The sequence below is a fragment of the Peromyscus maniculatus genome, chromosome 13, assembly GCF_049852395.1.
Source record: "Peromyscus maniculatus bairdii isolate BWxNUB_F1_BW_parent chromosome 13, HU_Pman_BW_mat_3.1, whole genome shotgun sequence".
NCBI classification, from domain to species: Eukaryota; Metazoa; Chordata; class Mammalia; order Rodentia; family Cricetidae; genus Peromyscus; species Peromyscus maniculatus.
Genome location: NC_134864.1, coordinates 7,723,633 through 7,749,038, shown reverse-complemented (window position 1 = coordinate 7,749,038; position 25,406 = coordinate 7,723,633). Strand labels below are relative to the sequence as shown.

At 49.5% G+C, this 25,406-nt stretch overlaps 1 protein-coding gene across 18 annotated transcripts in view; it reads right to left on the bottom strand.

Annotated features, from left to right (window-relative positions):
- Agap1 (ArfGAP with GTPase domain, ankyrin repeat and PH domain 1) overlaps positions 1 to 25,406 on the bottom strand; it is a 467,544-nt gene that overhangs the window by 90,525 nt on the left and 351,613 nt on the right. For 14 of the 18 annotated variants that reach the window (XM_016007105.3, XM_076549566.1, XM_016007106.3 and 11 more), the window contains one exon: positions 20,457 to 20,618. The exons of the other annotated variants lie outside the window; for them this stretch is intronic. In XM_016007105.3, the coding sequence (XP_015862591.1) occupies positions 20,457 to 20,618 (162 nt within the window). The remainder of the gene's footprint in view (positions 1 to 20,456; positions 20,619 to 25,406) is intronic. 18 annotated transcript variants of the gene reach the window in all.

Genomic DNA, 25,406 nt, shown 5'->3' with positions numbered 1-25,406 from the left:
ATGCTGACAATAACCAAAAATGCACTGTAATAAAACTGCACTAATCATCACTCTTGTATTTGAGACTACTACTACATAAAAGGAAAGCAAGGTGAACACAGTCACCCAGATTGGTGGCAATGTACGTGATACCTGCGATGGCCCCCAAGGCCACATGCTACTGCGTGGGCAGCATACAGGCCGTGGATCTGCTGTACACATAGTCGTTTACGTTTGGGCTAGATAAAACAGGATTTTAATTGTGATGCTAGAAAAAGGGTATAACTGAAAACTTATAAATTTATTACACATGACCCATTTCAGTATTTTCAAAATCAAAGAAAGATCATAGATATAGGATAGATACACACTACTGAATACAAATACGCACTCATTTAAAAAATGATCCAAAACCTTAGCTACTCCTTCTCTCCCACCCTCAGTTAGCAGTGGCATTTTTTTTTTTTTTTTTTACCAATTATATTTACTCGGGTGAAAGGCAAAAGTTGACAGACAATGTCTCTCAGTAGTTCCCAGTTTAAAAAAATGCAGATGCCCAGTGATGGTCACATTTCAACGGCAGTCTGAAATGACTGTTTCCTGGTGAATCACTGAATGAATATGTGCTTACTTCCAGCTACACTAAGGAATCCTGGACCAGACCTTGACATCTGTCTTAGTTTGCTCTCTGTTGCTGTGATAAAACACCATGACTAGAAGCAACTTGGAGAGGAAAGGATTAATTTGGCTCTCACTTCCACATCACAGTTCATCACTGAGGGAAGTCAGGGCAGGAACTCAAGCAGGCACCTGAAGGCAGGAGCTGATGCAGAGGCCATGGAGGAACACTGCTTACTGGCTGGCTTCCCATGGCTTGCTCAGCCGGCTTTCGTATATCATCTAGGCCCATGGACTCAGGTATGGCACCGCCCCAGTGGGCTGGACTTTCTGACATCAACCTTCATCAAGAAAATGACCAACAGACTTGCCTACAGGCAATGTGATGGAAGCATTTTCCCAATAGAGGTTCCTCTTCCTAGACAACTCTAACACGTCAAGTTGACAAAGTAGCCAGGACGTCTCTGGAGGTCTACCACATAGACCTAGGCTGGAAGCCATGCCACTGTCCTCCTCCATCCTCCAGACACATTAGGCCTGGCCACCACCAGCTGCTGCTGCTACCAGAGTGTTAGCAACAAGAGGGGACCTCTGCAACCAAGGTGGCTGGTGCTTAAATCGAAGGGCAAAACTGTTCGGACAGAAGGTCCAAGAGGTCAATGAAAACTTCCCAGCCATTCGTTCTTCTCAGAGCTGGAGCAGGGCACGCCAGGTGTGGAGATGCTCACATGCAACCCCATTACCCAGGAGGCTGAGGCAGGAGGATAGTGATTTTGAGGCCAATCTGGACGACGCAGCGAGACCCTGGCTCGAAACATCACACACCAACTACAGCAGGAATGACCTATGTCAGAACCCAATTTTAAGGACTCAAAACATGCATGTCAATTCCTCACTCTACTCTGCTTTGTGGGTGACAGCAGGTGGTGAGGTCAGGCGGTCCACGAGAGAGGAGGGCGGAAGCAGACGGTCTGCTCATGCGCAGGTGCGATGCACTGCCCGGCCAGCAGCCGCAGCCGCAGCGGCAGTTGTTAACCATGGATGACTAAGTGGCGACGCTCCTACTAATCATTTATTGAATAATGGAAATGACACAACTGATAAAAGGTTTCAATTTTGAGAAAAATGATGTATCATCTTTCAGGTTAGTGGCACCGCTATTTGTGTGACAAACGGCTGGCAAGCCCCCAGTTAATCTCTGTGCCTCTCCAAGCCCGCTGCCGAGACTTCGGCGGCGGCAGCGGCGCACACAACCAAACAATCAGGAATGGCTAATGATACCGTTCTGAGGCTGGGAGGGCCGAAGCTGGTCTTTCATCAAGGCTGATCTCCAAATCAATTTGCACAATGGGTTTTTGGGGCCCCGGTGAGAGAGAGGAGCAAGCGCGACCGTCCCAGAGGCAGAGACCAGAAATGTCAACAGGATCAGAGTGCAGGGGACTTCCGGTCTGTTCTGTAGCGCTCACCCATCTCTGTGATGGTAAAATCTGATCGGCAGTGTCAAAGTGACTGCCAGGGCTGTCCGTCCCAGTGGAAGGCAGAGCTGCCGGGCACCGTAAAATGCCTTCACAACCCTTTCTGTGATGGTCTACTTAACTGAAGGCTTAAGTGACTAACAATACTCCAAACACCACGCTTCTTCCACTGTACATGATGTAACTTGTTCTAGTGTTGGGAAAAAAAAAATCAAATACATTCAGCATGATCTTCTGAGAAATCCACGGGACATGGACTTCTTGCTCTCTCGCCTCCTGTGTGGTGCCTGCATACCACGATGAGAGAAGCTGGGACTGAGCGGGGCAATGTCAGGACCATGGTCAAGCTCCAGCTAGCTAGAGTGTAAACACGACGAACATACACTGCATTCGATGGTGATGGTAATGAACTTCTCGGAACCCAGGGAGGAAGAACACGATTCTGTCCCCCTGTCTCATGTCACTCAGGTGTCACTCATGAGGACCAGCACCAAAGGCTGCATCTGCATGACAAGAATGAATCCTGAGGTGTGCCTTACAAACTGCACACAACCTCCATCATGCTGCATGAGGATAACAGGGAACGCCCCCATGGGCTATCAACATGAAGGACTGCAGGAAAACACACTGACTAGGATAGATGCCAATGAAAACAGACAGGCACGTTAGGAATGTGTTGTCTTGTTGACAGAAGGAGATAGAACCACACGGTCATTTCAAAGAGCATACTTAGAAGCATGTTTTGTGACCTGGGTGATGTATAAAGAAGCTGGAGCCCGGTCTTAGTAGAGCAGGAGGCGGGGCACTGCCAGCTGGCTGCTAGAGGAAGGCTTGTGTGCCGGCCGCACAGGTCTACTGTGTTGTGACAAACCCCAGGACCAAAAGCAACTTGGGAAGAAGGGGTTTATTTCAGCTGACATTCATCATGAAGGAAATCAGGGCAGGAACTCAAGTCAGGAACTGGAGGCAAGAACTGAGGCAAGCAGAGGCCACGGAGGAACACTGCTTACTGACTTGCTCCCACGGCCTGCACAGCTACCTTTTTTATACAACCTAAGACAACCTGACAAAGGATAGTAACGCCCATGGTGGGCTGGGTCATCAATCAAGAAAAAAAATGCCTCGACAGACTTGCCTACAGGTCAATCTGATGAAGACATTTTCTCAGTTGAAGTTTCCCCTTCCCAGACACTGTGTCAAGGTGACAAGAACTAACTGGGACACAGGGGAGACATAAGGTCCTCACAGCACCCCAACACTGGAAAGTACTCACCCAGGATCTATGCATTTTATGCGAGGATCTGGATTTTAAACTAATGAAGTTCTACTTGCTCACCAGCTACCCCACATGGAAAATGAGAGTCTCCACACTGTTTTTCCCCCCCATGCTGCAGGATTAATAACAAAAAGTGGAGTCTTCAGTTGCCCCAACATTTCTTAAGTGTGTCTCAGGACATAGCTCCTAGGAACTGAAGGAGCCAAATGGAGGGCATGGCCTCTTCATAGGACTTAAGTCTGATGACTTAAGATTTCAGAAGGTAAGTAGAGTGCATTATTCTTTGAGAAAACTTTTTCATTTCAGGTCTTGCTGGAGTTTGTGTCTGGTTTCTATCGTCGAAAGCCATATTACAGAGAAGAAATACACTAGAAATCACTTTAGCACATCCATGAAGGCCTGAGGAGATGCCCTTCTTCCTCCAAGAGCTGGTATTTGCCAGGCTGCCAGGAAGCACAAGGCTGGTCTATTTCTTCAGATTATCTTTCTCTTCTTTTTTAAAATGTTATTTGAGTCAAGCTTTCATGTACCATAGGTTGGCCTTGAACTTCCTAGGTAGCTGAGGATGACTCTGAACTGGTCCCCACACTTCTCCCCCATAAATGTTGGGATTATAGATTGTATCACTATCCCTGGTAGTCTTAGATTTTTCGATCTCATAAATGCATGAGACTGACTGTGCCACATACCTAACACAAGGCTGCCCACACAGAGTGACTGTCACCTACATTGTGTGGTCCAATGTGAGAATCCCAGAAGGTCACTGAGCACCTCCTCCAAAAGGGCCAGGTATTAAATGTGTGCCTGTCAACTGCTGCTGTACTTTACAGCCCCCACTTGCCTTTTAGTGATGTGCAATCTCTGTATTTGCTAACATGATTGTCAGCTACGCTTAGTTTCAGGCTATATGTACTGAGAGTAGGAGCCTTAGAGAGAGGAGCCACCTCTTCAGGGAAGCAGCCTGTCTGTCACATTTTTTGGTATACTGTGTCACAGGGATATGGCCTCAGGCTGGGATACTGTGGGAAATGTGTGAGGCATGCTAAAAAGTATCAGCTGATGCATTTTTAGTGTATGCCCATCCACACACCTTTCTTGGCCAGTAGGAGTTGTATGCATACTTGGAGAAACTTGGCTAGCTACATCATCAGGAAATGGAGCAGGACTCCTGGCTGAGGATCCCAGCCACCCCTGAAAGCATCTTCCAGTCACTGCTGTTGCTGCTGCCTTGTGTCCTGATCTTATATGGCCACCTGCCTTGTCTACACAGGCTGGACCCTCTAGGGAATGAGTAACAGCTATGAGCAGACTCACTGGTACCTGAATAATAGAAAAATCTAGATACTTTGCAATGTCATCTGACTCACAATTCAAAGCTGACATCACCAGAGACATTCCGAGGACAAGCATTTTCCAAAGCCAGGGCAAAGAGAAAAGATAAAGCCCTTACAGGACACACAGCAGCAAAAGAGAAATTTCTTCTTCAACAGTCTAAGGGATTGCAGAGTGTAATGTCTTAACTGCCCATGAAACGAGATAACCTTGTGGAACGGCTTTCATCATCCAAGTACAGAGAGACAATGACTGGCAGAAGATGCTCACCACCTTCTCAACTGTTGGAAAACTCTGACCTCATTTCCCAAGCTCCAAAAATTATCCCATGTGGAATCAAATACTTCAAACCTCTTCTATACCCTGTCTTTTGTTTGAAACTGAGTGATAACATGTATTCCTGGCACACCCCCTTGTATGGAATGGTTCTTTGCACCACTTTCTTAAAACTACACAACCTTCTGATTTCTCACGTTGTTCAGACATCATAAATCCTGTGAGTGAGTACCAGTGTCTAGCTGCAGATCACGAAGAAGGCAGAGGGTACTGAAAAGGTTTTCATGTTGACCCCTTAAAAAATGGAGAAATAAGAGAGGCAGACATCCTTTAAAAACATGTCTCCCATTACGTCCACAGAGGACAGTCACAATACTGAAATGGAGTGAGATGGCCGACCTTGTCTATCAACCTGACGGGCATTAGAATCACCGAGAAAGACACACATCTAGCGCATCTATGAGGATGTTTCTGGGGAGAGTATCCAGGGTGCCGGCTAGATTTTCTGTTCACTTGACACAGCTAGTGTCATCAGAGAAGGGACCCTCAGTTGAGAAAATGCCTCCGCCTACTGGCCCATGGGCAAGACTGAGAGGACATTTTCTTGATTAATAATTGACGTGGGAGGACTCAGTCTACTGTGGGCAGTGACACCCCTAGCCAGGTGGTCCTGGGTGGTATAAGAAATGGAATTGAGCAAGCCATGGGGAGTAAGCCCAGAAGGTGGTACTTCTCCATGGCCTCCGCTTTAATCCTACCTCCATGTTCCTGTCCTGACTTCCCTGGATGATGGACTGTACACTAAAATAAACTCTCTCTTCCCAAGTTGCTTTTGGTCATGGTGCTTATCACAGCCATAGAAACCTAACCAGGACAGGCGAGACAACCGAACCTGAATGTGGTAGCAACACTATACGAGCTGGAATCCAAGGCCTAATAAAATGGAGAAATTGCCAGGCGGTGGTGGCTCATGCCTTTAATCCCAGCACTTGGGAGGCTGAGGTAGGTGGATCTCTGAGAGTTCAAGGCCAGCCTGGTCTACAGAACAAGTTCCAGGATAGCCAGGGCTACACAGAGAAACCATGTCTCAACGCCCACCCCCCTACACAAAAGGGGGAAATTGAAGGGTACAAAGATAGTTCAGTGGTTAAGAGCACTAGCTGGTCTTGCAGAAGACCAAGGTTTGCTTTCCAGGGTCTAAATGGACCCTGGAAAGAGCAGCCTCAACTGTCTCACGGGGAGGGAGTTGGGGAGAACAGGTACAAATACCTGGCAGTTTTCCTCTGGTCTACTGCTATCTTCGCTGTGTGGGGGGTATGTTTGTTACATTTTTAAGACATGAATGTTTACAATTCATAGGGAGCCTACTCGCCAGAGCTTCTGCAGTTCCATACTACAAATGAAAAAATAAAATAAGGCCAGACTGATGTCAGGAGCAGAGAGAATTGGGCAGTTCCACAAAAAGCTAAAGAGAATTAGCACGTGACGTGGCAATTCTGCTTCTAGGTATAGGACTGTAAATCCTGAGACCAGTGATTCACAGGTGCCCCCCAGAGATGCTCATCCCAGTGTCACATACAACAGCCAAAGGGAGAAGCAACACGGAGATCCACCAAAGGTGAGAAAGGATGCAACACAGTCCTGAAGCCCCGTCCACCTCAAGAGGCTCAAAGACAGGAATGTGGAAAGAGGCTCGAGAGAGGGGTGAGAGGGGAAGGAGGGGGCGGGGAAGAGTAAACAGAACCATCACCTACGGCTGTGACACTGTCAAAGAACTCGATGACAAGAGAGAAATGGCACACACGATGTGACAACGTCTAACACACACGATAAGCCAAAGAAACCAGATTCGGAAAGACACGAGTCCCCTTTTCAGGAAATAATCTAAAACAGGAGATCCCCCAAAGCAGACAGACAGCGGAGAAGGGACTGCCCAGGCTGGAGGGGTGGGGCAGAGGGGTGCTAAGGCTCAGGGTCACAGAGTTTCTGCCTGTCCTGAGGCACTTGGAAGCAGGCAGGTGACGCTACAGGACTGTGAACGGGACCAGTGCCACTGAGCTGTACATGCTAAGTAGCCTCAGCGGCATGCTGCCAGTTCCACACTTTGCCATAAGCAACAGTCAACGAAAAGAAAAGGGAAAGACAGTGAAGGAGGAAAAATAAGTTTATGGGGTACAGATGGAAAAGAGAAAAAAGAGAAACGTGAACGTTTACAGAATGAGGAGAAACCAAGGAAAAATGAAAAGCACTGTACGTGGAGAGCATCCTGTTTAGAGCTGGACTCAAATGCTGGAGTCGGAGGGTGCGGCCAGGCGTGTGCCCTCAAGTCTGAGCCTGCCCCACAGTGCCTGCTGGTGCTGCCTACTGATGGGGTTTCTCTCCAGCTGTGGCTGGCTGGCCCTCACACCGAGCCCTCCCTATTTCCTACTCAGTTTCTCCCTCTTCCCAGGGGCTGCCCCCCCAGCCCCAGCATCCTGGATGGTTTCCCAAAATCTGGTTAATCACTACAGTTCTCTGTCTGTCTGTCTCTGGGCTAACAGCACCTCTGCAGACCTTGGGGGCTACAGAAAGTAACCCCCAACCAAGTTCTACAGTGTATTCACGGGTTCTGATAGGGAGGAGTATTCGAAGTATTTTTTTTTTAGTACTTTGAAATGAAAGCAGGAACTAGATCTGGCCTAAAAATCCATGCTTTTCAATTTGCCTTCAACTCTTCCGACAGAAGAGCCTGGAAGAGACCCCACCCCGAGCAAACTCACGATAGAGTAACTCTCACACTGGAAGAAACCAAGTTGCCTGTTAAAGAGACTGGAGCCAGTCATGAAGAGATGGCTCCTGTCACCCAGTGGTGGGGTAGGGATGGGGGCGTGGGGTTGGCTGTTTCCTCCCTTCCATGAACTGGAATTCTATGCCATTTCTTGACAAACATGGGTAAACCAACTCCATGTCCCATCCCTGAGCCTAGGATGGCAAGAGAGGAAAGCACATGGACATATCTATCTTCAGTCACCACCCACCAGCAGGGACGACCACATGCACTCAGGCATTCAGGAAGACCGAGAGCCAGCACACCACAGTGCGGACGTCCTGCAGCCTAGGTGCAAGGCCAGGGTTCCTGCGGCCAGGTGGGGCCGTTACCCCAATCTTCTAGCTCAGTCACATCACTACAGGCCCCGAAAGACTAACGTAATGCCAAGAGGGATCAAGAAAATAGCTAACAGATCTCAAACTGCGCGACTGGGTCGCGGGAATTGCCAGAGTGTCATAAGCTGTTCTGCATTCACTTAGTAAACTGTTCCCTCGGGCCCACCAGCTCTCTATTTCTCTTTAATCCTGGGAACTGGATTCACCCATTGAGGTAAAATAACCCACATTTTGTCCATCTGCTGATACGCAGTCACGGGTCAAATTACGTTTTTGAGAGGTTGGCTATTAACTTATTAAAATGGAGGAGAAACATCCTTTTGATCATCCTTTCCTTGGAATGAACTGAATCCACAAGAGTGTTAGGTAAGGCAAGATCTGAAGGGAAGGGGCAAACGGTCTTCCCGGAAGGGAAGGTCACTGCGGAGGCAGCTGGAAGCAGTACGCAGAGCAGTGGTGCGTCCCGTCCCGCGTGGATCTGAGGTGGCGCTATGTCTGTGGCCTTGAGCAAGTTAGTTAAAGTTTACGACCCTCGGTTTCCTGGGCTATAAAAACAGGCGTAACGGTAGCTGCCTCGCAGGCTCCCAGGGATTATGACAGGACACAGAGTACTCATTTAACAGCACCGCCTGGCACACAGCAAAGTTCAGCAACTATCTGCATCCCTACCGCTAACAGACTGTCAACAGACTTCTCATTTTATGACTGATTGTCTCTGTTAAAGAGGCATCAACGAACCGAAATTCTGATAGGACATTATTTTGCTTTTCGGTGGTTTTTCTCAGGGCAGGATTGGGAGCTGTGCCTAGAGTACATCACGGCTTTTGCTGGGCTGACTGCAGAGGGAAAGCAATTCTCACCTGAGACATCATGAAAGACCCAAATGAAAACCAAGTAAAAGAACAAAGCTTCCAATTTATCTCATTAGGAAGAGTCAAATCAAGTTATTGAGATACCCAGCGGAGCAAGCCAGGGCTCTTAGTTCACACATCAGCTCAGTGACTGGAGGCTCCCTGATACCATGCTTTTGGTGACTTCAGAATATTTTTCAGAATACACTACACTGATCACTTACTCTGTGGTGCTCAATTCTGTTCTCTCTCTCTCTCTCTCTCTCTCTCTCTCTCTCTCTCTCTCTCTCTCTCTCTCTCTCACACACACACACACACACACACACACACCTACACACACTTTCACACACAAAAACATGAAAAGAAATTTTGAAATTCTCCTGCCTGACAGTTCTAGAATTATCTATAAGCCAAGAATCAGATGTAAGAATCTGACAGGAGGAAGGAAGCAAAATTCTTGGCTCCTCAGTCTCCTAGACCTGTGGTGATTTGTTTAACTGCATGCATGGTCTTCAAACCAGGTAAACATTCCAAGCTTTCAAATATGCCTGGACCACAAGACAAAGGCAGAAAGGCCAGAATCCTTTGGGACAAAAAGCAGAAAAACACATCTCACAGTATCAAGGACAACATCCTCTGCCATCACTAAAGGGCAGTCAACTCCATCAAGAAGCATTTCTCCCATCTTCCTGCAGAGAAAAGCATCTTTGAGTTACTTTTAGGAGAAGGCAGACATTGATCCACAGCTCACCTCAACGCTGCGATCTGTCGGAAGGCCTGAAAGAGATGGCCATGTGATTGAACCTATCCAGCATGCTCAACACGCATGCTTGCAGGCAAACACGGTGAGGTGTCCCACATATTAGCAAACATTACATCATTAAGCAGAAATTAGATGGAAAGGAAGGGAGTCTAAAAATTGACTAGGAGTTCGGATGCTCTAAATGGCTAATGCGGCCATTTTTCACCTGAAGCCCTCTCCAAATGCAGTTTTGCTATTAAGCAAAACCCAAAGAAAGGTAATCAATTCCAACTAAAAAGCACTTATCCTGAAGACGGTGTGTGCAAGGCACTTCAAACTCCTGGCTGCCTGCCAAAGCCAGACAACAGCCATCAATGTTCCTGCCTATCCGAGGAGCACAGGGGCCATGCATAATTGACTAGAAGATGGGCTAAAACTGTGCCCAATCAGTGTGTGATCAAAAACGCGTGGAATATTCAGCGCCACTTGATTACACGGGCCTCCGTCCTTTCCCTCTCCTCTCGGAATCTCTTCAAGGTCCATAGTGCTGTAATAAGATCATTACTGTCAAGCGGTACGAATCGTGGGCAATGAGTCTTGGGATGGGGAGTCATACTTCACAAGCTCCCCTGGTTTCTCTCTCCCTCTCCCTCTCTTTTTGTATTTTACTGCATGCAGAGGCAGCAGGGCGACGAGGTGGCGGATAATGATCATATCACTGTGTGGTAACTAGAAAGGCACTTTTAAGAAAAAGCTGAGAGAAATCAGCTTAAGAGAAACTAAAACATTTCCCTTTGCTTTTTTCCCCCCTTAAAAAATTAAATAGAATTAAACTGTGTGCAGTAGGCACGCTCTTCATGAACTCTGATATAAAGTCATTGCATGTAACCATTTGATAGATTTTCATATTGCACAAAGCCCATTACCCCACAGACAAATGGCCAATTTTCTCCATCTCCTGCATACTGAAGATGGCCCAGTGAAGTGGGGTGCGTGCAGGCAAGGCCTGCTGCTGAAGTTCCACTGCCCCCCCCTTCTTTCATGGGAGGTACGCCCATGGCGTCATACCTGGTGCTTATTATTTGAGAAAAGGGTGTAGTTGAAAGGCCGGAAGACAGAGTGCCAAACAAACTTGCACTTCACCCTGAATCATGCCTTCTCTAGAGGATAGGTAAGACATCTCAGGAACACAAGAGGTCATCATCATCCGCAGACCTGGAGCGAGGGCGCACAGGTCTTTGAGCAGTACCTCAGTCAGCAAAGCCGAACTCCTAAGAATGACACAGGGCTCAACCAATCACTCCACGTCTCCTGCTAACCTCAAAGTGCCCTTGAAATGCTCACTCCCTTCATCCAGAACAACCAAAAGAACAAATAGTATTCCACACAAAAACTGATTACGTTTCCGAAGAAACTGCAAGAGAGACCGCCCCCAGAAGTCAGCTGGTGTTTAATCCTGTAGGTTCTAACTGCCTGCAAAGTAGCTGAGCAGTGAACTGGGCCTTTACTTGGATCGGAGAGGGCAAACGCATACAAGAAAACGAAATGTTTGCACACGAGCCAGGAAGAGATCCAGTCTGAGAAGGATTGTCTCCTAGTCTCAGGAGCAAGTCAAGAGTAGAGAGGGCAGGGCCCTTTGGGGTTCAAACAACCCTTTCATGGGGGTTGCCTAAGACCACTGGATATTTGCATTACGATTCATAACAGTAGTAAAATTACAGTTATGAAGTAGCAATGAAAATAATTTTGTGGTTGGGGTCACCACAACATGACAAACTGTATTAAAGGGTCAGAGCATTAGGAAGGTTGAGAACCACTGCTCTAGGGTTTATGCCCAAGAGAATAACCAGGCACAAAGCCAAACATAGACTACCCTGACCCAGCGGCCTGACGGAGCCTCTGACCTCAGCCCCCATCTATGGGACATAGCACTCACTGCTCTACTGAACCTCTGTCTGCATTTGTAAAACAGAAGGAGCCGCCATCCCTGCCCACCCACAGGGATGGCATGGTAGCCCCACTGGGGCTTTGTTGGTGTCTGAGGATGTATCTTGACGATGGAGGGGACCATCAGGATTTGTTCAAAAGTCCCTGGCCTGAGGTAAGATGAGATGCAGGAAGTAGGTGAGGCCTGGGGAGAAAGCGGTAAGCAGAGGGGTACCACCGTGAGAACCAGCGCTGCCTCTCTCCTAGATGTGACCATGGTCTCAGGGGTTACAGCTTCATCACTGAGTTAAGTGACAGCCACGGCACCTGAGGACGTCAAGGCAGATCCTGACTGTGGAATGCTAGCAGACCCAGGGGCTCCCAGCTGGACAGAAGAAATCATGGTATTCCAGATTCTTTAGAAGGAGGCTGGACTGACAGAGGCCCCCAGGCGGGAAGAGCACCTCCAAGTATAGGCAAACAGCTAGGTGTGGAGGCTTGTTGCATATCTGGATTCCAAAGTGGAGTTTTGTAACTTGTGTTTGGCAAGGGTGAGTTTATTCTGCTGTGTGGCCGGGGACAGGGAGCTTGAACTGACCACGTGTCCTGTCACACTACAGTCTCCTCAGGACACTGAAAGGGCTCTAAGCCACTTCCTAGGACTGATCTCATTTTCACTTAACAGAATTCCCCTACATTTGTGCCTTAGGAGAGTAGACGTTCCATGCTCTTTCAAAGGCAATGGGGATACTGTGCCCCTTTGTGGAGTCTCCCGGGCAACCAGGATGTGTGGGTATCAGTAGCACAGCACCAGCCACTGCCTTCTACTGCTCCATCAGTGTCCCCCGCTCTTCTAGTTTCCCGCCCAGTATCAAGCACAGCACTTGGCATCCAGTAGGTGCTCAATGCACTTTCATGGTCCTGAAGCTAAGCCCGTCAGTTTGTGGGGACTTACAAAAGGACCACAAATCCTCTCCTATTGGCAGGTTTGTCGTGGTGGGAATCCTCTGTTCCGGCTTCCCCTGCTGTAACCGACTCATCTTTGTTTACTTCCAACCTGCTGACTTCCACAAAGGATCTGAGAGCACTTACAGCTTGTGTGTGTTTGTGATGGCCGGACTGTACCCCGCAGGATGGCTTTTGAGTCAACTGTGTCCAACGTACAATGTCAACGTCCAGAGCAAGCTCAGCCCTACTCACTTTCAGCAGGTTTGTTCTCTGGGAAGCTGGAGTGACTGTCCGAGGACTCTCTTGGAACAGCCAAGCTGGTGTGTGGGTAGTGAGTCCATCAGGGCCCATGGTGTCTCCTAGAACCCACAGCTTAAGGGTGGGGAGACCCTGTCAGCCTCTGGCAGCCTTGGGCAGAGAGTCAAAACCACATTTCTTTTTGTGTTATCTTTGGGAGGATGGTGGAATTCTTGGTTTTTGACATTTCCTGTACAACTCAATGACTCAGGACCCGCCCCACCGGCCCCAGTTCAATACAAGGGAAAGTTCTGGGTTTCAGGCATGAAAATGACTACAGATCATGCGATCTCCACGCTGTTGACCATGGAGACATATAGAGGGCTGGTGAAGTGTTCCCAAGGGTGAGAGTGGAAACGGAGTGACAGATGACAGCATGAAAGACCTGCATGGTCACCTCTCACAAGTGTCCCACCCCTTCCCCTCCTGGAGCTTCTAAACAACACAAAATGAAGTCTGAAAACGCATGTAGAGTGGGAGCACATCATTGGCACAACAGGTCCTGAGCCCTGACTTCCGTCAGTCGTGTGTGCCATGCACATCACTGTGATTAGACACCCACAAGCTTGTCCCACTCTCCTAATGGCAGGTAAGACCCCCAGCTCACTCCTGACACCCAGAGAGCATGGCGATCAACATGGTCGAAAGGCCAGGCATGAGCTAAGAGCTGTGGGTGCCTAAAGGTTACTTGCTAATAATCCTAAAGAGGGAAGTAACCACATGCCGCTCATGCATGACTCTTCATCTTCTCCGCCAAGTGCCTTCCACAGCATCAACTTACACCTACCCCAAGGCGACCAAGCTGTAGGAAGTAGGAAGGAGAAAATGTCTTTCCAAGTTGTATTAAGAACCACTGTGTACTAAACACAACACTAAGTTCTACACAGGTCAGATGAGCTTTCCCTCACACTTACCCTGGGCATGTGGCTATGCCTCTGAATGCCACACTTTTCTTGAGTATGCCTCTGACACCCTAGGGAGGTACCATTTAGAGTTCATGTTTTGAGATATTAAGGGTCTGAAGCCCCTGGGGGAGCAAGCAGATCTCAGTTTTAACTCCCAGTGTCTCCAATGTTGCCAAAGCCACTGTGTTCCCCCATGGTGGTTGCTTAATATTTGATGGGGAAAAAAAGAGACATGATTCATAATTTTGGGGTCTTCTCCGAGTGAATAAAGAAAAACCAAGTTGAAGGTGACCTTTGCAACTATGGAGTTCATGGAATTTGTCAACATCTTGGGCCTCACCTGTGACTGCTCAGTGAGAGCAGCTGGGATGAGCAATTCATTTTCTACTGTGACAGAGAGGCCCGTGGGTGACTTACCTTGTCTAGGGTAATCCTTTAATAGCCATTCTGAGTCAACCACTCAATGGTTCCTAAAGACCCAGAAAGCACTGAAGAAACAGGATGAGAAGGATGAAATAAATTCCCGTTGAGACCTTTTACACAAAGCACTGTGATCTTGGGGGAGGTGTGTGTGGGGGGGCAACACCAGGAATCCTGCGGACCCTCTTGTATAATAAGAGTGGGGACATTGAGATGGGTCCTGCATTTTTAAAAAAGATCTTTGCCACACAACTTCTAGATGTTCAGACCTATATGAAAGCCAGTGTCTTTCCGTGGAATCTGAGAAATTCAAGGAGGCTTTTCAGTGTGCTCCACTCCTAGATTCAAAAGCTGTTTCACATAGCTCAAAGCCTCGCTTTCCGCCCGGTGGAAAGAGTCTAAGGCAGCGAATCAAGAGACAGTTCTATCACCTACCAGCGATCTGACCCTGGACAAGAAAGCCACTTAACCTCTCCCTACTTCAGCTTCTCACTGGGGAAACAGGGAAATCAGCACGGGATGCAAACGTGCATGAACGCTGTAAAACTAACGAAGACCACCAGACTCAGGGCCACAGAGCAGGGCTCCCGGGCTGCAGCTTCCTTTCAGCAAGGATACATAACCTTACTGTTGGATGACAGTTAAGAAGGAATCCAGGAGGTGTCCAAATTCAAAGACAATGCCCATGGTTAGGAAGTCGTTAGAGACCTAGAGAATCCTCAGCGCTTTCCCAGACACACACCTGTAAGCCAGTCCTGGAACGCCGAAGATGGTACAGACCCCAGAGTCCTCAACTGTGGCCTGTGGCCTGTGGCCTGTGGCCTGACCAACCCTGCACCTCACTGCAGGGCTGGCGCCATCTCCTCTTAGCACTGTCTGGCTCTTAGCTTCCTTCTAACCCAAAGTCATCTCCTTGGGGCCTCCATGCAAGGGTCCCACTGACACTTCCTAGATTAGTCAGGGCCACCTAGCACTTGACAGCCATCTTCCATCAACTGAGCATGCCCTATGTCCCATATGACTATTGACAAGGCGCAGCTCCATTTCTATCCTTTCTAGGCTCCTCATTGGTCCATGAATATAGATCTCAATGATACAGCCAATTTCCTCAGTCTACGCAATCCACAAATACTAAGACCCAGAACACCACTGGTGTACTCAGTCAGTGCTGGTGATGGTGTGGGGATCGGGACCACGTGAATGTGAACATGAGTGGGAACAGGTTTTAAGGAGAGGGGACAGTGGCTTCCACTGTGCCACCTGTGGCAAATGTCCTATGCCCAATGCTTTAGTTAGCAGAAATTAAAAAAAAAAAAAATCTAAGTTTTTTTTTGAACAAGAAATCATAGAGAAAAAATCATCTCAAAAGACCAGCCTGTATTTCCTCCTGGTAACTCAATTACTGGCAGGATGTAAACGTTCCCTGAGGAAGGGTGTCACAGACTTGGGGTGTGTGTGCGTGTGTGTGCATGTGTGTGCATGTATGTGTGTGTGTGAAGCTTTCACAGGTACTGTGCAGGTGGCAAGAACAGATCCGCGCTGTGGGAGACTCCTGACATGTGGCTACTGCGCAAACCCGAGAGCACACAGCAGCACTTAGGCTCCTGTCTGTGGAGTGGCCACGCCCTTCACTGGCTGTGGCTGGTAGGCTGGGTCTAGGGTCTGGAGACACTGGGCATGTGCCCACGTTTTTCAGGGGTCCGTGTGTTAAAGGAAACACCACACAATGGGCGAGGGTGAGTCCGCTGTCCTGACTTGGCCTTACCCACCTCCAAGCCTTCCCAGGCCAGGGAGGAGGATGGGGTGGGCTCTACGTGACCTCCACATCTTAGGATTCCTCTGATGCCTATAATTACTTAAGAGCCTAGGGAAGGGCTTGATCTCCCTAAATCTACAGTTAATCACTAGATATGACTGCCAAATTACCTTGTTGGAGCCCCAATACCAAGATTTTTTTTAAAGTTACAGTTTCTACTTCTGTAATTTACCATGTTCATTTGATTCATTTTGTGATTAGTTTTTAGGTTAGCATACAATCAACAGGTCTGCATACATAGGTTTTTAGGTTAGTATACAATCAACAGCATGTGCACACGTATGTGTGAGTATTAAAATCGTAACAGCTGTTCTACTTAAGCTTGGTAAGGCATCTTCTGTCACATGGTGTAGACTGCATTGGTGTTCATCCCCAAGAAAGACTGGAGCTGAGTGCACTGGAGCTGGAGTGGCTGTTTGTGTCACACTGAGGTACCAGTCAGGCACTATTTCTGAAGGTGAAGCAGCATAAATATTGACACAGTCTTCCAGCCTGCATTTCTGACTGCAGAAAGCGCAGAGGGAAACATCCCAGGAAGCCTGTGCGCAGCTCTTGCATGCAGCTGGGGATGGCCCCCAGGGGCACGCAGGGAGTCCCGGGGCTCCACTCATGCACAGCCTACCCCTTAGCTCTCCGAGGCTTCTGGTCTGTGGCATGTGTGAAAGAGGACCACGGGCAGCTTTCTTCAGGGCTGTGCAAGGGGCCCCGTGGAGCAGACGGGGGGCCAGCAGCTTTGGGGCTCGGGCCTTTGGCTGTCGGTTCACTTATACTGAGGACAGGGTGGAGGAGATGAGGAGGCAGGTAAGGTACTTCCTTGACTTCTGGCTACCATGGCTGAACTGCACCCATCCCTCTATGGAAGGCCACAGCATCTGCCAGGGACACTTCCCTCCCCCACTCACTTCCTCTCCAGGTCCTATCTCATGTCTCCAGAGTCCCTTCGGTAAATCTGTACTGACCAGCCTGAGCACACCACCAGCTTTCCCCTACAGTTCTGACTGAATTAGCTATCAGTGGGATTTTATCTTTTTTATGCTCTTAAAATGTTTGATTTCAGTTGTTTATTACCATCATGGAAAGCGGAAGGCGGAGAGAACATCCAGCTACCTCACAGATACTTTCTATAGCCCAGCTTCTTACACAGTGGGTCCATGACCCCAGACAGTGGCCTTCTCTGGACTGCAGTGTTTACACTGTACACTTATAAAAATATAAGGGACATACAGAAAACAAAGACTTAGTATTTTCCTACAGGCATTCCTCAGAGTATCCGTATCCAATCAGTCTATCTCTGAAAACTGTTAGAATGCTTGGGTTTAAAGACTACCATTGGAGTTGCTGACTTGACTTCCATTAAAAATAAGATCATTCAATGCATTTTTGGCTTAGGGTTGTGACAAAATTTTCCAACAATTTTGAAAATGGCCCTACATACACTCTACTATTTTGTAGTATGTATTTATGCAAAGTGGCATTCCCAGACCTGATGATTATAAAATCAAAACATCTATCAAGTCTGAAAAATGTTGAAGATGCTCTACATCTTGTGGTATCTGACATCCAGCCGAGATTTAATTTTTTATGCAAAAATAAAGAAGCATCCATCTCATGGGCATGCAGATGTGCTTTTGTCTCTTAAAAATGTTGTTTTTAATTTGTGTGTGTGTGTGTGTTCGCGCACGCGCGCGCTATGTATATGCAAGTGCCCCTGGAGGCCAAAAGAGGGCACTGGAGCCCTTGGAGCTGGCGCTGTGGGTGGTTGTTAGTCATCTAACATGGGTGCTGGGAACAGAACTCTGGTCCTCCAGAAGAGCAGCAAGTGCTCTTAGCAACTAGGCCATCCCTCCAGCCCCACTTTCATCTTTAATAAATATTAAAAATTATACATCTGCAAAAGAATCATTTTAAAATACATTCATCATTTATTATTTATAGATCTGAATACCTATTTTCTCTCTCTTTATACCTGGGGATGCAAAACCCTTTTTCAGGTGGAAATCAATCCCAGAAGGGGGTCAGAAGCCCTGTGCTGGGGCACTGTGTGTATCTCAGATAGCAGAGGTAAAACAGGAGGCCACGAATAGGGGACACCTGAGGGCACCAGCAGTCAGCACCACCCCGGAGGGAGCAACAGAAAACATGCCGTTTTCCTTCTTACATTTTTAAAGAGTTGATTTTTATTTTATGTCCATTTATGTTTTGCCTGCATGGATATCTGTGCTACTGGAGTTACAGACGGCTGTGAGCTGCCACGTGGGTGCTGGGATTGAACCCGAGTCTTCTGAAAGAGCAGCCAGTGCTCTTACCTGCTGAGCCATCTCTCCAGCCCCCAGAAACATAGTCTCACAACCAAACAGCACTGTTAACAGAAGCGTTTGAGCAAGTGGCTTTAATTGAGGGCAACATTGCTTGTCACACTTCATGCTGTTGTCATCTAAGGAACAGAGAGGCCTAAAGACCACAAACAGCATGTCAACGGTAGAGTAACAGCACACAATCTGATGTACACATGCTGCACTCAGGAGGCTGAGGCAGGGGGATTGTGAGCTTGAGGCTAGCTGAGGCTCCATAGTGGGACCCAGACTCAAAAAAGAAAAGAAAAAAAAAGGAACATTAAAATATGGGAAAAACAGTCATAGACTAGCTAACTACATACAGGCCTCATAAAAATGACATGCTGGCGGTGGGACAGGTTAACACTTCCGGGGGAAATTATACAGACGGCTGTATTAGAACTTCCTTCCTATTAGAAACTGACAGTGAACTGAGGGGTAGTCTCTGCAGACCCATCCAAAACTTCTGAAGATATGCTGCCCACTCATCCAGCCTAGCTTGAGACACTGTTGTGACTTTCCAATCTATGTGTTTCTGTGGTACCTGTATGCTCAGGCATGCTCATGGGGAGGACACAGGACAATTATTCCTTAGGTATTGTACACCTTTTTTTTTTTTTTTTGCTTGTTTTAGGAGTAGGGTCTCTCACTGGCTTGGAAGTTGCCAAAGCAGATTAGGCTGGCCTTCCAGTGAATGCCAGGGATATGCCTGTAATCCTGGTGCTAGGATTACAAACACATACCATTAGGACTGGTGTATGTAGGCAGGTTCTGGGGCTCAAACTCAGTTCCCCATATTTAGAAGGCAAGCACCACAGAGCTACCCCCCAAAAGCTGCCATCTGTCTGTCTGTTAGGATAGTCACCCTATCCCAGCTTGATGGCACACTACTGCATAGCACCCACCAGATGACCCCATGAGTTCAGAAAGTCAGCGAAGGTTACTTTCCATATTCCTTCCAACACCCCATTGGCTGAACACACTACTGCTGGATTATCACAGGCTTGCTCTTACAGCTTTAGGCACAGATCATGTGTGTAGGTGACTGAAATGCATGTGAGCACCTGTAGAGAGAACTGGCCTTCAGTTGTGACATTAAGAACAAACACCATTTGGAAACGTGTGACATGTTCTGAGACTTATTTGTTACCTGACAGGCACTTTAGGACACTAGTTAGGGAAACTCTTGCTTGGGTCCCTAGGCTGGAGGTTGGAATGGGTGGCACTGCTACCATCTTGTCCCAGCCTCTCCTTGGGGCAGGTTGGAGCTGACATCGGCCGGTGGCTCTTGATGAGGTCTCACTAGCTCTCAGCATTTGAGCGGAACCTTTCCAGTGGGAGCTAGAGTAGCAGCATCTAACCCAGTGCCTGCACCCTTCAATGTTACTTTCCATGACTGCTCACATGGCAGAATCAGCCTTATTTATCCCCAAATAAGAAAACTGGTCTTCACGGCCTAACCTTGTCAGCAGGAAGCTGCTGGGGACAGAACCGGATGAACCTTGGTGAAGGAGAAGAGCTTAGGGCCCTGCAAGGAACCCCAATCTGCGAGGCTCTGGACTCCAGCTTCCTCATGATGATACCCAAAACAACATGGCCCAGCTCAAATGATGGGGCACCCTGCTGAGCCTCACTGGTCCTCGTTGCTTGCTATGTGCTGGGGGCTCACAAAGCCTCATTGGGAGCAGCATCTTGCAATCCATACTTCTGGACACAGAAGGGGAATGTTCAGGGAGAAGCTTGGCGTACAAGGAAAGAGAAAGGATCTGAATGACAAGGTCGTCTCTAAGAATGGGAACCTTTGCTCAAGCCAAACTCTGTTACTGTCCATCTCACTAACAAAACATGCTGTTAATACAACAATGTTCTGAATTTTTGGTTTTCTTTTGAGTATTTCTTAAGTTTAGTTCCATTCACACCTCCCATCTTTGTGTGCATGTGTGTGTATGTATGCATGCACATATCTCCACATGCACGTACAGAACAAAAACATACTCAATTCACTTGCAGAAGCCACTTCAGAAGGTCCACACCTGGCCATCAGGTAAATCGCGGTCCTCACGAGCAAGGACATTTCCGCCGTGCAGACGCCCACCCTGGCAGCCTGGGGACCCTTACCTTCAGCTGCGCCCGAGAGCCCGTCAGCCTTGAAGTTGCTGGTACTTTTCTTCCTCCGGTGTTTCTTTCTGTTGGCGTGGGGGGAGGGAGGCGGGTCGAGCTTGGGGCTGGTGCTGCTGGAGATACTTGGGCTGGAACACACCGAGTCACCCAGCCCCGTGTCTGCAACCGAACCAGAAGAGGCAAAAGAACGCAAAGGTGAGCTTGGAGCGCAGAGCGAAGAAAAGGAGGCGACCCCCACTTGAGCAACGTCCTCCAGCATTAACACACGAGATCTTTCCGTCTTCCCTGAGACACGTGCACACAAGGTGGCTGGGTTGGAGGCCTAGGGCTTCGGCAGGGAACAGATCTAGGCACAGATCTAGGTGACTATGTGCACCTCCCAGCCCAAAGCAGGCACTGGAAATCCTCTGTTTTCGGCAACTGGACTCCTGGAACCTCACAGGCTCACACACGACATCAGGGACAGCCGGATGGCGAACTTCGGATTCTGAGTGTTCCCTCTCCTTCCCTTACAGACCCTGATGTACCAGGAATGAGATACTGACACATACAAACCCACGGAGAGACCTGTCCTGAGTGGGTGTAACCTGCACACAAAGCGTGAACAATTCCTGACTTCCTTCTCTGTGCAGCACTACACGCGGCTGTGACTTCACTTTGCCATCAGTGGGAGGTGGTACAACACGCCACAACTCTCATCAACAGCCTGCAGGCGTGTCTCCAAGCCGGTACCGTACAGCTGCAGGCGAAGAAGAGTCCCTCTGGGTCGGCTCCAGAGAGGCTTGAAAGCCAACGTGCAAATCCAGTAAGTAATTCACGTTAAATAAAACTCAACTTATTTACTTTATCTTTACCAAAAAGAAGGGCCAAAGTAGCGCTATAAGACTGGGAAGAGTCAGAATGCAAGGGCACAACGGTACACCGAGCAGGGGACAGGAGCACGGGTGTCGCACCTCCCCACACGCCAAGTTTTCAGTCCTTGGGTCATGATTTAGGAGTCTTGTACCCACGGACAAAGAGGCTCGCACTGGCTCCTGTCCGCTTGGCTCCTGCTTTCTGAATACCGCCAGCCCTAGAAGCTGGGGATCCAGCCCTGAAAAACCATTCCGAGACCCCTCGGACAAGCACCACAGCGCTCGCGAATGGATACCGACCACCATCTTCTGTTCTATCCCCTGACGCTGCCCCCCTTCCACTCCTACCAGGCTCCAGCATTTCCAGCTCACACAGCTGGTTCCTCTCCCGGGGTGATCTGCACCCCAGGGACAGCCGGCAGTCCCGAGCCCCACTTCAGGCTGTGGGGGGCAGGCTGCTGCAGTGGTGGTGGTGAGGATAAGGGCTGAAATGAAAACAGTGGCCCCTAGCTGGGCACGGTGGCACACACCTCTAACCGAGCACTTAGGAGGCAGAGGCAGGAGGAGCTGAGAGTTCCGGAACAGACTTGTCTACACAGTGAGACCCAGGCTCTCTAAAACAACAAAACCAACCTACCTACCTACCTACCTACCTACCTACCTACCTATCTACCAACCACCAGCCAACCAACCATCACCATCAAAACCAAAACCAAGAAACAAAACAAAGCAAGACAACTTCCCAAACAGCCTGTCCCCAAAGCCCCCATCTGGTCCCTAGGACAGGTGCCAGACTCCAAGATGGTCACCCAGCGTGGAGCCCCCCTTCTGCAGCTATCCCGTGCTTGACAGAGAGCACTTTTGCTCTTCTTAAGCATTTCATGCACAGATCTAAAAAGATGACCCCGCCCGCCCGCCCCATGCCAGGCCCACTGACAGTGAGTGGTCCATGCCATCCTGTGCCCCACCAGAGGGCCCACTCATCAGGCAGCGAGGCAAAGCCACTCACTGCTCCTCTCCAGAGACATTCCCATGTCACAGCCCGAGTCACTGTCCTGTCGCTTCAGCTCTCTGTGACTGCCATGCCAGTCATTCTTTCTCCTTGGCTACCAAGTTACATCTCTAGTCCAGGGGTCTGACTGGGGACACTCCGCACTTGGCTGTGGGTGGTCTGAAGCTAACTAGAGTTTCTCCAGGGCAGCGGGGGCTTCTCTCCCTGGGGGTCCTGTAATGCCCAACACAGCGGGGCGGAGAATTGTTATTAAACTACCGTCTGCTACCCAACACAACACCAACATCTCTGTGAGATGATTAGAGCACACGCACGAACACTCCCACACATGGGCTCCAACCCCATCCCTCTGTCCTCTGAGGGCTCTCGGCACAGAGGCAATCTTGAGGGCTGTGGCTCTGGAAGCTTCCCTGGTTGTGATGCACAACTTCCTTAGCAGGTCTCGGTTCGGAACACAAACCTCTACGTCCACAGCTGAGTCACAGTCCTGAGCAGGGTGCGGTTGGGACAGGCTCACACCGCCACTAGCCCCAGTCTACACATGGAGGCGTCTAAGAAGCAGCGCTGAGCTCAGACAAAACACTCGCCTCTGTCTCCTAGCCACCTGCTGCAACGAATAACGGAATGGACGTATGAACAGCTCTCCCACAACGTGCCTCTGAACTCGCCAAGGAATAAACGGAGCAAGGGGACACATACCTATAATCCCAGAACCCAGGAGGCTGAGGCAGGAGGAAGACCATGAGTTTGAGGTCAGCCTAGGCCACACAGCTGTTACCAGGCCAATGAAGCCTACCTGGTAAGACCCTGCCTCAGAAACAAAATAAAACAAGAAATGAAATGAAAACCAATAAACCATTTTTTCAAATACTACCCCGAAGGCCAGAGGTACCCAACTTATACAGTTTTGTGAACCAAGAAAAACTAAAGGGGCACAAATTCCAGTTTTTCCTCTTAGTGAATCGTCTCTGTCAAACGAGTCACCTTTTTCTGTGTGCCTGCACATGCCCATTTGAAAACCTGGGCAGGCCTTGAACTCACGGGCACATGGATCAGAGTTTTCCTTTCTTGGGATGAAAAGCAAATGTGTCTGTCTCCAGGCAACTTCTTCCCTTCCTTCCACAGAGAGCCTTTTCTAAGATAGCGGGGGGGAGCACACCCTCTCATCTCCAGGTGCCTCAGTGTCTACAGATTGCCATTATTCTGGCAGAAAGTCTTGACTTTCATGGAGGCGTGGCAAGCGGCAGGTCTTGAGAAGGTGATAATCCTGGCAAGAAATGCCACCCACCTTCTCGAGAGCCCAGCGGGTCAGGGTACTGACTTGCCCTGCACTCTGGCTTCCCCCCACAGGCGTCCTTCAGCACGGTGCTTCCGGTCTGTTCCCAGCGTCTCTGCTGGTCTAGCTAGCTCGTTCTCAATTAGAAGCACCTCCCAGGCCCCCACGGCAATGCTCTGAGACAGAGGTGAAAACCGCAGTGAGCAGGGTAGTGGTACTACCGGAACCCAACATCCCGAGAGGTTGGGAAGTGCCCTTCCCAGGACAGCCCCAGTTCACGGGGCCCGGTCAGGACGGTCCCTCTTCCTTTGGACATCCTGACTTACAGGGCACTGTCTTCTTGGAAGGCTCGTTTCCACTCTATACTCCCTGGAAGCCAGCTCCCCTGGAGACAGGACTCCTGTCGTTCACACTTGAAAAGTCGAGGCCCTTTCTTTAAGCCTAACCCTCTGGAGCTATGCCGCTGCATGATACTCTACGGATGCCGGATGCCGGGTCAGGAATCCTCCAATTCCACAACAGCTCCTCAGGCTCCCTGTGATGCCACTCTACCTGCCCAGGTGAAGTCTGGTCCCCATCCCTCCCCCTGCCAGGCCCTTTCCTTCCTGATTCCTCAGCAGCCCCCCCCTTCCCTGGTGTCCTCAGGGCTCTGCCAGCTACCTCTCCGACTCCCACAGCTCATCCACTCTCTCACTCTTACCGTCGGACCTTCGTGGCAGGTCCCAGCATCCTTCACTACCGGAATCATCTTTGAAAACTCAGCTTCCCAAGTTTCCCTCCATGGTTCCTGACAGGAAGCCTAACTTCACCTACTTTTCTTTTTAGGGCCATGGAGACAGCGTTCTGCGGATTCTGGGTCCCATGTGCCTGGGTCCCTTATGCACCAGGACCCCTGCTGCCCTGAGCTTCTCACACTTCAATTAGAAATCCACCTGCCACTTCCCTAGATGCTGGTCCATGGCTTCTCCTGTTCCTCCTGCATCCCTCACATCACTCCAACCCCCACCATCTAACTGAATGAACTTTCCCTCTCCTCCCTCCCCCACCTCTTTCGAAACAAGCACCCCACTTCTCCCCAAGGCTGGCAAGCTCTGGAACTCCTCATCCTGTGAGCCGGGGCCCACTCTAGCCTAGATGGTAACTTTGGTCCCAGCATTTCATCCCTCCCTGCCGGCACTGGACATGCCAGACTCCCTCCGTCCTCTTAGGGGGTGCCTCCCTTGCCCTCCCTCCCTGCCGGCACTGGACATGCCAGACTCCCTCCAGCCTCTTACGGGATGTCTCCCTTGCCCTCCCTCCCTGCCGGCACTGGACATGCCGGATCCCCTCCAGCCTCTTACGGGGTGCCTCCCTTGCCCTCCCTCCCTGCCGGCACTAGACATGCCGGATCCCCTCCAGCCTCTTACGGGGTGTCTCCCTTGCCCACTCTCCCGTTTTACTACTTGGTTTCTGCTGCTCTCGGAAGCCAAGTCCACTGAAGTGCTCCTCCTCACTGCTGGCCACTGCTGGCCTCCCCAGTGCCCCTGACAGGAGCCACTTCAGGGCACAGGTCTCCAGGGGCAGCATCTGTTTCTCCTGCGTCTGCTGTGGCCTGTCCCTCCATCTCCCGAGGGGAAGCTACAGTGAGATGTGCATCGGGAGGTAGGGGCACCGCAAAGCACAAGGCCAGCCCAGAGCCTGCGCAAGCCACAGCCCCTCCCTACACCATCGGCATGGCTCTCTCCACATGGTGACAAGCGTCTGTCACAAGAGCATCGCTGCTGGCTGTGATGTGAGCTTCATGGATGCAGGCAGGACCTGTGTTT